At 42.9% G+C, this 14295-nt stretch overlaps 1 protein-coding gene across 2 annotated transcripts in view; it reads left to right on the top strand.

The window, feature by feature from the left end:
- Positions 1-14295, top strand: part of dsd (attractin-like protein dsd) — a 180799-nt gene that overhangs the window by 104674 nt on the left and 61830 nt on the right. For both annotated transcript variants that reach the window (XM_072286089.1, XM_050193007.2), the window contains exons 9-14: positions 3592-3746; positions 4638-4725; positions 6306-6370; positions 6479-6625; positions 11468-11589; positions 11817-11976. In XM_072286089.1, the coding sequence (XP_072142190.1) occupies positions 3592-3746; positions 4638-4725; positions 6306-6370; positions 6479-6625; positions 11468-11589; positions 11817-11976 (737 nt within the window). The remainder of the gene's footprint in view (positions 1-3591; positions 3747-4637; positions 4726-6305; positions 6371-6478; positions 6626-11467; positions 11590-11816; positions 11977-14295) is intronic.

Genomic DNA, 14295 nt, shown 5'->3' with positions numbered 1-14295 from the left:
GCTCTTTGCACACAACGCTCGTAAAGGTCCGCAGGAAGCCGCTACAGAACAGATCCCATGTTGTCAAACCAAGTTCTAGCGGTGTCTTCTTAGGCGAAGTATACATGCTCCAGCTTTTCGTTGAAGTCCCAGTTGTTGAAACTCGTGATTCTTTCATAGGTCTCCAGCCAGGTTTCTTGGTCTTCAGCTGATGATCCGAGGAAGGTTGGTGGCTCCTGAGGCTTTTGCAGCATGATGGGGGACGCTGGGGCTGCCATTGGGGTTGTAGACTTGGCCACGATCTTCTTCGTTGCCTCGGGTAGAAGTCCATGTTCCGGGTGCAGGTGTTTTAGCCTGTGCTTGCCTGAGGGTCTGCAACGACGTTGGTGTTTTCTTTGTGGTCCAGGCTTTGATCATGGCTAGTTGGGGCATCTGGTACATGAACGCAAAGCACCTCCTCCAAATGTCATGTAGTGATTGTGAAGAAAGCAGCAAAAATGTGAGTGACAAAAGTAGCGTTTTATTGGGAGAACTTGTGTCCTGAAAAACGGGCTACACTCAAAGAATAATGAAAGTGGTGAACACAGTTGGCGATCATTGAAATCTAACTTGCAGGGCATGCGCGTCGGCTTTTATACGTGAGTCATCAAAGGTTCCAGAATAATCGCTAGTGCATGCGCGTCTTCCAGAAAGTTCTACACAATTCGCGTCATGCATACAAGCAATCAGATTGCGCAAGGTCCAGTGACAACAGACAATGGATAGAACCATCTATAACACCCGAAAAACTTTCGATACATGCAGGCACGTCCTGCACTGAGTGATAACGTTTATTGGACGGTGAGAAGCAGTCACCGGTAAAAGATAAACAAGTACACATGTCGGTATGTCATTTTATTCTGTGCGCACATTGACATGATCTAGACAAGATGGTACTAAAGAAGCAATGAGAAATTCCACATATGTAGGAGAGATTGTAGTTGCAGATATGCCAAAATCAGCAAGAACATTCAAGTAGTCTACAACGTTAGTCTTCTGTTTTTTTCAACAAGTCTATAATCATATCACCAATAATACAGAGTTGTCCTGAAGGAAGCGACATATAGCTTAGTTAATCAGTAAACATGCATACGCTCTGATTTGGAGGTCTATGAAGAGCAATTGGAGAAATGGAAAAAATAAAAAAACTCGAAATGTTTAAAGGCAGTGATTTGGCATAGGAAACTTGCATGCTAATAGGGCTAATAGGTGTACTAGCAGCCCAACAATTTTTTTATAAACTTAAGTAATTAGCAATTCTTACAGGTGAAAAAGTGGCTTGCATTGCCATCAAGTTGAAAAATTATGTGTTAGATCTTCAATAATGTTCATGTGGTGAGAGCAAAAACATTTTGCAAGGCAATGAAGCCCTGGACTGAGGGCCTCACTCATTGAGGAAGAACTCCTTTCTAGTTTTGCAGTAAATGTTTATAGCTGATCAATAAGAGAAATTCGTCCCAGTGCTAGCGTATGCTTCTAATGTTGACTTGAATGGCAGTAAAACTGCCAGTTTTGAAAGAAGAGACCGTTTGCTGGACATCAAGGTTTGTGAAAGAAATGCATACCCATGAAGCCAAGCCTAGGCACATAGCCTCAAGTTCAAAGTTTCAATCTGTAGTATCTTTTGCAACCTGAACAGTGATCCAGTAGATAAGTGCCATGCAGTAACGGACCAGAAAATAACATTTGTTGTGAAGCTCATAGCTTGTAACTTTTGTGGCCAACTGTACAGTTGGTAGCACCAAACTGTAGTGATATATGACGGTGCAGCAGTTTTGTAAAAGGGGTGGCTCTCGATGCCTTGCACCTGATGGGACCAGCTTCCTGGTTCAACTTAAATTTTTGACCAGTGAAGGGGCCAAGCCTGCTAAAATTCAGTTAATAATGAATACAGGAGTGGGAATAGCAGGAGTAGGAAATTTGCAGAATGGCATTACCCCTGCAAGAGACTTGCCTTTAGCAGCCTAGATGGCTGACATGGTTGCATTATTCAGTCTTGGTGAAGAAAAAATTTGTCGGTAATGATAAGTGAAACAGTTGTTATGGGCTAGTGTGGGACACAAACAGTATTTTTGTGTATACTTGTTTTCTCAAGAATATTAGCTGAGTAAAAGTGCCATGACCTGCTTAGAAAAGGTGCTCTGTTGTAACAACGTAATGCTTGACCCATACTGCTTGTTCCACAGTAGCAACCATCCAGTTTTCTTCTGTTTAGTATTAGTATCTTGCCTGTACACTTTATTTGCTAGATGTTTCCCTTCTTGATCTCGATATGTCTGGAGCACTCAAGCCAGAGAGCCTCTGCCAGGAGGCAAACTTTACAAATGTTTCGAGAAGGGGTTGCAGGTGGCATGTGTGTCTGCATTCTGGGACAAAATACTTTTTCTTTTGATATCAACATGCTTTCAGAGAACTGGGCCACTTGTGTTGAATGTAAGGGAGGCTGCATAACATAGTCAGATGCTTTTATAATAAAAAATAAAAAGAGGTTTTCATTTGAAGAGAGGATGGTAGCGTTGATGGTGCGATGATGATCATGATGCATATTCAGACCTTTTGAACTAAAAAAACTGACAGCATAAGAACTTTTATAAAGGCAATACTCAGCATCAAATAACAGACCGCAACCCATGTATCTAAATAGATGATTTCAAGTGCAGCCTGACGGTGAGAGTGTCAGCTTAAAGTTATAGACTTGGATGTGTATCATGCTAACTAGGCAGCTGTTTGTTGTAGGCCAACATTTCAGCCATGGATACAAGTTGGATATTACAGTACACTTGTAGTGGTTCCAGTGTGCTGAAAAACTTTAATGCTCTGCTGTTATTTAACCACTTCATCCTGCATTTATGAAAGCTGTACTCGGCAGCCAAAAGCTCCATCAATTTAATGTTTTCATTGAATTGGGGCCTTTGTATTTTATCAGAGGAAATAATCTATGGCAGAAGAATTGTGCTTCGAACAATTGCCAGGTATTTCTCCTGATTTCTGAGTTAAGCTTCTTTGAGACGAGAATGCTTGTGCAGTATTTACTTGCTTGGAGAGGCTAGTTAGTCTCATAATTCCTGAATGCCTTAGGTGCCTCTTATAATCTTTAATTCCAGAGGCCATCCTTCTATATTGGAGAACCCATGTTGACACCCTGACCATGTAAAACCCTAGCCACTGCTTGTTTCTAGGCATTATTGCATAGCATGGCAAGAGGACATTTCGTGCAAATACATTAATTCAGTCTGATTTTGAATGTTCCAACAAGACCAAATTAATTGCGACTGATTAGTTAATCTGCGGGAAGGAAGTCTGCGGGAAGGAACCATATTCATTTGTTGTATTCATCATCATTGCACCATTTTGATAGCACTTGAAGTATGCTTGTAAGCATTTTGCAGAACTTTTTGTTGGGCGAGTTGGTGTAACAACAGCAGGAGCTGTAAGCATTTAATGACCAATTTGACGTTATCGTTTACAGCATCAATCTGTGATGTACGTAACGATTAATTTTTTGTCATCTTGTTCAAGAAGAACAGTGAACACCTTTTTTGAACCCTGTGTTGTGTGCTGCTCTCATTTCAGGACACTCTTGGCCCCTAGTGCCTCTCATCGCTACCTGCACAGTGCAGTACTACTGCATCGAATGATGCTCGTATTTGGTGGCAACACCCACAATGACACAGCCTTTAGCACGGGTGACAAGTGCTTCTCCGCCGACCTTCTTGCCTATGACATAGGTCAGTTGCAGCACTATTTGTGCATGGTGCTGACCCAGGGAAGTCCTGCACACTCGCATTAGTGTCTATGCAAATTGATATGCCATTTGTAAGTGCTTCGAAGGATCAGAGTGGCCGATAAATTTGTGCGGTAACTTTGTCAAAAAAGGTTCTTTAGATTCATGATTTTACCTGAGTAAAAAGGAGCACTGCAAACTTGTGCTCTTTATGGAAAGTTAGTGTGACTGTACTACAAATTCTTATTGTTCTGGGCCAGTTCTGAAAATCTAAAGCTGTTCAGGTGTGTCAAGCATTTCACAAGAGTGTTAAGTCTGTGTCATAGCACTTGACACTCGAAAAGCTACAACAGGGCCATTGCCTGTGATCGTGAAGAGAAAGGCACATGTGGGCAGCTTTTTTTTGCATATACCAGGAAGTTGGTGAGAGGAAGTGTTATATACACAGTGGAAAGCGAGCCACAATCTTTGGCATTGTTTCGAATTTCAAAATGTTCTACCCCACGCACTGCCAGGCATCTCTGCAGAATCTATGTAGTTGCCTTCTCACATTTCACATGTTTTCCCCTCTTTTACCTGCTGTGGGGACCCAGTGGCTGTGGCATACTGCTACTGAGCGTGAGGTCGCAGGTTCGATTCCCAGCCATATTTCAATGGGGCAAAATCCACACGTTTGTGTACTTAGATTTAGGTGTACATTAAAGAACCCCAAGTGGTCATAATTAATGTGGATCCCTCCACTGTGGCATCTCTCATAGCACCCAGTTTTGCTCTAGGACATTAAACCCCATAATTAAATTTCTTCTCCACTTCTTTTTTTTTTATTCCTGAGCAGCCTTGGTTTGTTTTCTTGGCTCATTTTGACATTTAGGTTTTCCTCTCCTTTTCCATGTAGAGTGTGACTCATGGCATACACTGTCTGTGCCTTCGTCATCCTACCTCCAGCTAGAGCGTTTTGGACATTCTGCGGTGGTCTACAACGAGTGAGTGGCAAGCTATTTCTGAGATCTAAAAGATTACTTTTGGAGATTTTTCTCTTGGAAACACCTGGCTTGTTTCAAGTCCATGCCTGCTTGCAAGTTCTTTTAAAAGACTGTGGGGCTTCCTTGCGCTATCGTGTGGCAGAATTGCATGTAACAGTATGGGAAACATTGAAATTGTGCTGTATTTCTCTTGCTTTGCGTTTTTTTTTCTCCAAACTATAGTCACCCTTCAGCACCAGCCACAGACGTTGCTTTCTCTACACACTGCAATGTGGTGCCAAACATTCATGTGTCTCAGTGGCATGCTGCCTGTTAAGTGCCTTGCCACCATCTTTCATATATGGCTCCTCCTCTTGGTGTCACCACATGTCTCCTGGCTCCATGCACACGAAAGTAAACATTTGTGAAGGTGGCCTGCTGCGTTTTGTCCTCTTCTTCTCCTAATTTGGTCCTATGCACTATGTCCACCCTTAGCAACCATGGGTGCACAAAGCACCACACCAGCTATGTACAGCTATACATCCTTTCTCACCCTTGCACCCACCATGGGTACACAGTGGCGATGGCATTCTGCTGCTGAGAATGAGATATCATAGATGAGATTCCCAGCCAGTGCAACCACAAGCAAATAAACAAACGTATGTAGAATTAGGTGTTCGCTTAGAAACTCAGGTGGTCAAAATTAATCCAGAGCCTTCCACTACAATGTCTCTCATAGCTAAGGTGTTGCATTTGAACATAAAATATAATCAATCAATCCTTCTTGTGCCACATGGCCAGCATCTCTTGCACAATACACAAGTGTCACTGTCACTCCTGGCTAATGTATACAGTGTATACTGTGTATACATTGTCTGTGTTGTAGGGTAGTAAACAAGATGCTATTCTGGTTAACATCCTGCCCTTCTCACTTTTTCCCTTTCTCTCACTCTTGCCACATGTTGTTCTGCCTATTGCCAATGACCCCTCCACTGAACTGTCAGTTATCTGGTTATCACTCTATAACGTGAAATGCTTCCTATTTCTGAAACTTCACGAACATTAGTCACACTCTAGCCTATGAAAAAGAAGGACCTGAATCCTTAATGCCTTTATGTTTACTTATTTTGTGTCATGCAAAAAATTCCTTGCTTTATCTTGTTTTTTGGCTGTGTACTTGTTTGTTGTTTATAACAAGACATGTCAGCTAGGAATCTTTTACTCACTCAGGTCTGATCTTGGTACTGAATGAAGGGGCTTTATATGGCCATAACATTATGTTAACTTTCAAAAATTGAGAATATTTTTTACCAATAACTTCAATTTAAATAGGCCTGGTTTTCTCATGCCAAACCATCCCCAAAATGGTTATGCCTGTTTGAGCTCACTAGTTTGATGCTTACATTTGGCAAGAAATTTCTCAGTGTAGTGAAACAGTTGAGGAGTTAAACAAGCATGCCACCATGCTTCATATTTATAAATTTTAAATACAAGTTCACTTCGACAAGAAACTGTCATTTGATCATATGCTCACGGTTCTGAAGCTGTATTGAAGTATTTGCAGCAAAGGCTAATTACTGTCCTGTACTGTTTCTATGCAGGTCAATGTATATTTTCGGTGGTTTTAATGGCCAGATGCTGACAAGTATTGTGAAGTATACACCAGGTATGTTTGTTGGGGTTGCTGTGATGTTCTTGCATGATGGTGACATCTTGCAACTAGTCCACAACTAAAGAGCACCTCCTCAGAGCCAGTGTCATTTGACTCTTACAGGGTCATGTCGAAGCTTCTCTACCCCCGAAAAGTGCATTACATCAGCAACTGGCATCAAGTGTGCTTGGAATCCAGACAAAAAGGCCTGCCAGGCATTTCATCTCTTCAATGCGACCAAGGGAATCCACACATGTCCCCGAAAGTCAGGTAGAGATTTTTTTTCTTTATCAATTCAGCCCAACTTAACTACTGACCTTTTTACATAGCCTGCTTTCTCTTCTTTATGGCTAAAGTTGGGCTGTACATGGGGCCAAAGTCTGCCTAAAGGGGCACTTAAGAGCTACACTAAATCAATTTAGACTAGTGGAGTGTTTTTCAAGGTTCTATTTGCATTAACTTGGCAGACAAAAAAAGGTTAGTTGCAAGCTTAGAAAATGAACAACCAGAACTTCTCTTTTTGATTTTTCACACCCAAGCAGTAGTGCCAATGCATCAGTGTGATGTCGCAGATTTCAAAGTATTTTTGAATGCTTGAGCTGTCCTTGTGAAAAAAAAGAAAAGAATAAAAAGTAAAAGTAAAAGTAAGGAAAAGGATCTTGGCACTCTCTGCCGAGTCTTTGATTTCTTTGAAAAAGCAACATAATCCATGTTCGTTGATAAACTAATAACTAGATAACTAGTCTCAAAAAGACTGTCAGAATACATAAAATCTTGTTAATTCACAACTCGTTAATTCGAAATTTCGGATAATTCGAAGTAGCCGCCGCGGTCCGTCTAGCAATGTATTGAAAGCAATATGTAACACATCCCGCTAATTCACACTGAAATCCGCACCGCCACTGATAATTCGAACTCTGTGCCATCATGGATGGGGAGAGTGCTAGTGTACAGGAGCACGTTGGCAACGCTGGCACTGCCGTGTGGGCCGTGCAGCGTTGCTTTTTCCATCTGCGGCTTTTTGTCTAGGCTTCACTGGAAAGATACGTTTGCGCCTGGCCAACGCCTCTGTTGCAGGTTGCTTCTCTCCCACGAGGTTCTGTATAAAACTCAATGGCGATAAAATCGTCGCCGTTCGCCATATGCTGTATGTGCAAGAGAAAGCGTGGGAGGGTGAGCCGGCAAATGCGGCTCAATCTCGTGTGCTTGAGCGAGAAAGGCGAGGCGGATGCATGCCCTCTCCTAGCTGTCACGCGCGCGAGGCACGGGGGTGAGGCGTAGGGAAGGAGCGAGGGATGTTTTTCTCCTGTGACTGCTGCTTACGGCGTGAACGGCGCGGCCATGCGGGCACCGTATCTTGAAAGCGATCTGCGATGTTTGCAGAGTGCGTGTAGTGCTGGTAGCTTCGTATGCGATGTGCTTTCTACTTTCGTTCGCGTTAAGCGAGAGCTGTTTGAAAGTCAATTCGCTCGCTGCTACTACCGTGATTCCTCACTCCAGCGTTTTTCAACGAATTTCCGCCGTCATCGAGCGAGATGTGTTCACGCTTACCTGTGCGCACGTGACACCGTACTTGTTAATTTAGTTAGTAAACGAATGTTTACAACTGTATAAAGCTGATAAAGCTACTATCCTTACTTCGTATAGCTATCTACTAATTCGCTGTCGCAATCTATGCTTTGCTTTTCGGGCGAAACTGAAACATTTTTTTTTCTTCGCGCCAGTTGGCATGACAATTGCGCAGATGGAGCAAGAGCCATCTCGATATCGGGCATGTCAGACCGCGTTGGCCGCATCCGGTTACAGCGACTGCGTCAGTGCTTCGAAGTATAGACGTTATTCACGCCAACGTAACGTAGCGTCTGTGCGTGCATGCTCACGCCTCGCTGGTCTATATGTTTGCCTTAACCGAGCTATATTTTCTGACTTTCGTTAGTTCGAATTTTGCATAATTCGAATTTTCATAGCATCCCCACGGAATTCAAATGAACGAGCTTTTACTGTATGCGACATCACATACAGCTGGTGCAGGAACTTCAAGGTGGAGTTCTATTTTTGCACCTTTTCTGTTTGTTCAAGCATCTTCTCACAATTAGACTGACCTTCTCAATGTCCCAGAAGTTCCGTATACAAACGTTTAAGCTCGACTTGACTCTTTTGTTACCACGCCTATTAAAATTGAACACTGGCAATTGATTTAAATCGCCTTTTTTAGCACACTTGAACTATTTATCAGATACGTAATGCTATCCAGTGGGTAGTAGGGCAGCAATTGGTGCCAATTGGCCGATCTCACTTTGTATAGTGTGTGTTCTGTCTTAGGTTGCCAACTGTCCCGTATTTAGTGGGACAGTCCTGACTTGACCTAGTCGGGACGACCACATGTTCCAACTTGTCCTTTTTATTGTGATAGCAATTATATGGACACTCTATATGAATTTCCACCGTCGTCGTGATGCTCCACATGAAGTCCAAGTGCGACAAGATCATGGCCGCGCTGTTTGCTGTGGGTGCGAGGGAAAGCTTGCGAGGTTGAGCTGAAAAGGATGGTGGCTTGATGGGGGGTTGTCTTGGGCGCACAAGGGATAAGCTGGGGAAGGTGTGTGCAGTCCTCTCACGAGTGCTAGAAGAGAGATGTGTGTGCACTAGGAGGGGGGGAGGGGGCTGAGTGCAGTGGTGCGCGCCCCGTCTTGGAGGTAATCTGTGGTGGGTTTGAAGGCTAGGCTACCTGAGGTAGCTAATGGCTTCACGTGCACTGTGTTCTCACGCACCTAGCTTGCATTGAAGCGAGAGGTAGCACGAAGGGGAATTCGCTCACCACTGCTGCTGCTCTTCATCACGCCAGCGTTCTGGCAGCAAGTGTCCACGGTCATTGAGCAAGATGTGTTTGTGTTTGCCTGTGCACGTGACAATGTGCTTGTTAATTTAGTTAGTAAGTGAATCTTTACAGCAGTTTATGCAGCTGAAAAAACTACTAACCTTGCTTCGTATGGCTGTCTAATAATTTGCTATTGTAATCAATGCTTTGTATTTTGGGCAAAAGTGCCACTTTTTTTCCTGCTGAATAACAATCAGTAAACCAGATTTTCTTTTTATAAAGCCTGACAGCTTGGTTGCTCATTTTTTTTTTTGTTTTCTGTTGTATTGTCATTACCATAATGGCGGTATTGTATTGGTTATGGTTCTAGTTCTTTTTTTGACCCTAACCACATTCACACTGTACCTCTATCTGTATTGGTAGCCATATTAACCAGCCAACTGCTGCACCTTTCTTGTAAATTGCAACATGGTAGGACTAAAAAACTTAATTGTTGCGCATACAGACTGGTGGCTCCTGGCACTGACAGGATTAGTCGTCGCCAGCTGACTCTTGCCCCACTCCTGTCCCGAATTCGTCCATCCGAGAGTTGGCAACCTTAGTTCCGTCCAGCTTCAAAGTTGGCCCTGTGCAAAAGAGTGTGTTTATTCAAAACCTGTAGGCAACCCAGGAAGAGGGCATTCAAAATCAGTTTCAGTTTTATTTCTGTGGCAAAACTGATTTCTGACATTTGGTGAACTGAGGCATGCACGTTGTGGAGGGAATTCGTGTGAGCTTTGCCCTGCGCCACTTCTAAAAGAAAAAAAAAAGCATGCAACTCATGATTACAGTGCATCAACATCAGATACATGTAGTCAGAGCACCAGCACGAAGATGACATTACAGTGTTATAATTATGTTCTTACAGTGCGTAACAGTGATAATTGGAAGTCATGATCATGCAAAAGTGGATATTTTCATGATGTATGGAACAGTCCTAGTTTCACAGAAGTGCCAACATTGGCCAGTTCAGAATTGAGCTTGTCCAGCAGTCGCTAGGGCTCGACAGTAAGTATCGCAATGAACTTCCTTCTGGAAAATTGGTACAACTTCAACACCAGCGCAGGAAGATGTAGAAGAGGTGAAACTGCGAGCTGTGCTGTTTGGAATGCAAAGTTGAACAAAAAATGATAGTTTGCTACCAGAAATGCACAGTCTGCTTTTGCCTCACAAAGTCAAGGAACTGCTAGCTGCATGGCATGGTCACCAGAAAGGCTAAAATTTTTGTGTTTTGTATCCAAAGAACAGTTGTTGGCTGATTATTTTCTTTAGGGAGGTGTTCTTGGAACATTTATCTGTTAAACATATATATCCTGAATTTGTTTCAAAATGTATTCTCGGAGATACTATACATCACCCGCCGCGGTGGCATAGCAGCTGTGGTGTTTCGCTGCTAAGCACGAAGTTGCAGGATTAAATCCCAGCCGCGGCAGCCATATCTCGATGGGAGCAAAATGCAAAAATGCCTATGTCCCGTACATTGGGGGAACATCAAATATCCCCTGGTAGTCCAAATTAATCCGGAATCCCCCACTACAGTGTGCCTCATAATCAAATCCTGGTTTTGGCATGTAAAACCCCAGAACACATTAATTCATCCGAAATATTATATCAACTTATTGTAGTTTTCTCAAGTTGCCTTAGAAATGTAGGCTTCACAAATTATTGGTTATTATTTGGAAAGTTTTTTTTTTTTTTTGTCCAACGAATGTATTGAAAATGTGAAGTTTTTTTTTTACAGTTTACAGTGCTGCATTTATGTGCTAAAGTGTCGTCTATGGTGACAAAAAACTTTTTTTAGACACCTGAAAAATTGGTCATATTCCCGTTGTAGCAAGAGTTAAAATTCTTTTTTTCTTTTTTGTGCCCCTTCGACATTCTTCAGCCAAAAATTATCTGTAAATTTTTCGTAACTACTTTCTTTTTGTGCTCTATATCGTCATTATATTTATTTGTGTCCAGCTGCTGTCTTTCATGATCTTGATGTGTTGTATTTTCAACTGCAACTGGCTTTGTTGCTGCCTATCACACCATGCTTGCGCCACACCATGCTTGCATCACACAACACCTGCACTGAACAGTCAGAAACGCAGGCTGTACAGCTTGTGCTGCAACTTAGTAGACTAAGTGGCTTTACATCTCTTTTGTTACAGCAATTGTTTCTTTTTCAGCCCGATGTAGCTTTTGTAGCCCACTCTGCTGTTCTTGGCCTTTGGTAAAACTACTTCGAAATTTTTATTTCTTTTCTATCCTAGCGGCCAACCTGACTGTGCTTTGTGAAAAGCAGACTTCATGTCCAAGCTGTCTGCAGAATAACTATGGCTGTGTGTGGTGTGGCACCATATGTGCTCATAAGCGCTGCCCCAAAGGATCTAAGGTTGGTGGAGACTTCTTCCGTGCTATTCTGGTCGTATGTTAATGTAATGAAGAGATTTCTAATGAAGCTTATTGTCAGTACTAGCTGTGAAGAGCCTTCAAATAATGGAGGAACAAAAAAACATAATTGTTGCATTCTTCCTTCACCTGTTTGTATGGTTGTTAAATGTGGTATGTGGGATGTTGAATATGTGCAAGGCCTTCCACTGACAAAAATGTTGTTTTCAGGGCTTGGCCGATGCAAGAGAGAACCAGACTGATGTTGAACAATGCCAGCAGTCGGAAAGCAGCAATTGCGACAAGCTTCATAACTGCCATGCTTGCCACACAGAATTTCACTGTGGCTGGCAGAATGATCATCGTTGCTACACGTTTGTTCGTGACTCTGGTATGGTTGTCTTGTAATCTGTTGCCTTGCTATGAAAACTGATTCGAGTAATGTTTCCTAGCTTTTTGCTAATAGGGAATATGCAAAGCACTGGAAGTCTGCATTTCTACACCATTAGGTTCCACTACACAAGCTAGCTGACCTGCTCATGACACTGTTAAGCTGGTAGACTCTCAGGCAGGAAGGTTGTACTATTAAGAAAGAGATGGTGGCAGGGATAGTGCTCTCCAGGCCAGTTGTGCACTCCAGCTCATGCACTCCTGGCCCGAGGGCATTACAGCTCAGACTGCTTATAACGTAACTACTTATAGTGCAGAAACGGATATAATGTAGTCTTTTCTGACTATCATTTATCTTCCGAAAGAACTCAATGTATACTCGTACCGCTTATAATGGAGCTGCGTGGAATTAAATACCGGTTAACTGGTTATAGTGCGATTGTTGGAAGATCCCACAGATGAGAAAGGCAGGGAGCGTGCTTCTCAGTGAAGTGTGCCATCTGAGGGTAGAGCAACGAGGGCAATGCGGAGGAGGTGCAGAGCAAGTGAAGAAATAAGAAATGAAGGGGAGGAAAAATAATGCAGTGGCAGCATTCTGGCTCAGTAGGCGCCCGACGTTTGCCTAGGCGATGGAGAAACCTTTTGCAAGGGCCACTTATCAGCGGCGCACGGTCTGTACCGAATGCATGCGCATTGTCACTCTTTGGCTCTTCAGTTTGTGTGCGGAAAGTAAATACAGTCGCTGCCTCATATTTTCAAACGCAGGCGGGGCGTCAAAAATGTTTGAATATCAGTCAGGCTGGAAAAATAAATTTCTATGGTAAAATGATTTTTTTTTTTTTTTTTTTTTTTTTTACAACTCCAGCACTGCGAAAAAGAAAAAAATTGGTCAAGGCGGCAAGTGCGTTTCGCATTCGCCGGTCACGATGTGCCTCTTCATGAAGTGCAGATATTGTGCGTGCAACCTTGACTCTGCGACGCTGTCAGTTTAAATTTTGTCCTGCAAGTTTGTTATGTTAGTTACAAATGTCCACGCATGAGCTTTCGCCATTCATACGAGTACACGCACATAAAAACTTGGCTGTATGCATTCGTGGTAGTTGCCATCTGATCACCCACGAACCCTCTTCGTGCACGCTGCCGGCAGTTCAGTCTGTGCATGTGATCCCGTGCCATATGTTTGTGTATTCATCTACAGGTATGAACACATATCAAGGTGAGCTTTTTGCGACAGCGTGCCACCTGACACCCCCGCCGACTAGGCCTAACCAGTGGAGTCTTGCCGGCAACTTACGTTACAAGTGGTCTGTGCTGTACATCACGCATCATCATCATTATTATATTTTTAATTATTGTTATTATTAACTGGCCTTGACTAGACGTTGCCTTAACCCCATTGCCGCATGGTGTATTATATGATACATATAGCACAGCCTCTTCAAACCTAATTGAGTCAAAAAGAAAATCATGAGTGAAAACCTTGAAAATCAGCTCTGTGCCACTGGTGGCACAGAGCTGAACTAGACCAACATAGAGCTAAGTTGGCAGTCTTGAAGTTTATTTACTTTGCTGCTGGTGTAAATTTTTCGCAGGAGTGTAATCAGGAACACATTGCCTTTTTTAGTGGTTAAAATGCTTTACATTTGGTTACAGCAATGGTAGCTCTGAGTTTGGCTAGTTAAGCTCTGTGCGACTAAGTGGCTGCATCGTGCAGGCCACTCGGGCCACTCACGTTTATGCTAAAGCTCCTTCATCACAGTGGTAGTAGTATGGAGGGGCTTTAGATTATGCCTCCGCCCATCTGTCGAAACGGCCAGCTTGCCTGTGGTTGCCAGAATACTGGACATGCTCGGCGCTGTGAAAGAATGCTTGCAACACACGCTGCTTGAATAACTTTCACGGGGGATCGACAGTCAGGTGGCTAGCAGAGAGGTTGGAGAGGCTTTGCACGGTGGCCCCAAGACAACTGGAAGTAGACGACACGACGTTGCATAATGACGCAGAGCTAGGGGAAGGCTGAGCTTAGCCCGATTACTTGGCGAATGAGTTGAGGAGAAAAGGCATGGCTAGGGAGGAGGGTAACTTGTAATTGTTCATAGCTCTCTTAATGTGAGACGCTTCACTTAAATTATTCTAGAAGAATTTTTGAAAGAGCTACTAATTTTCAAATGTTGAAGTGACTATGGTTAGTCGCAAGAGCTATTGTTCCAAAATGACAAAAAATTTTGGAAATCTTGTGAAAAAACACAAACTGAGAAAAATGATTCCAAAAGTTCTGAAGTGTGTCATCTTATTCAAGTTGCATCTATCGTAACTAAAA

This window comes from Dermacentor andersoni, chromosome 1, assembly GCF_023375885.2.
Source record: "Dermacentor andersoni chromosome 1, qqDerAnde1_hic_scaffold, whole genome shotgun sequence".
NCBI classification, from domain to species: Eukaryota; Metazoa; Arthropoda; class Arachnida; order Ixodida; family Ixodidae; genus Dermacentor; species Dermacentor andersoni.
Note: the sequence above shows the minus strand (reverse complement) of the source record. Positions and strands in the feature narration are given on the sequence as shown.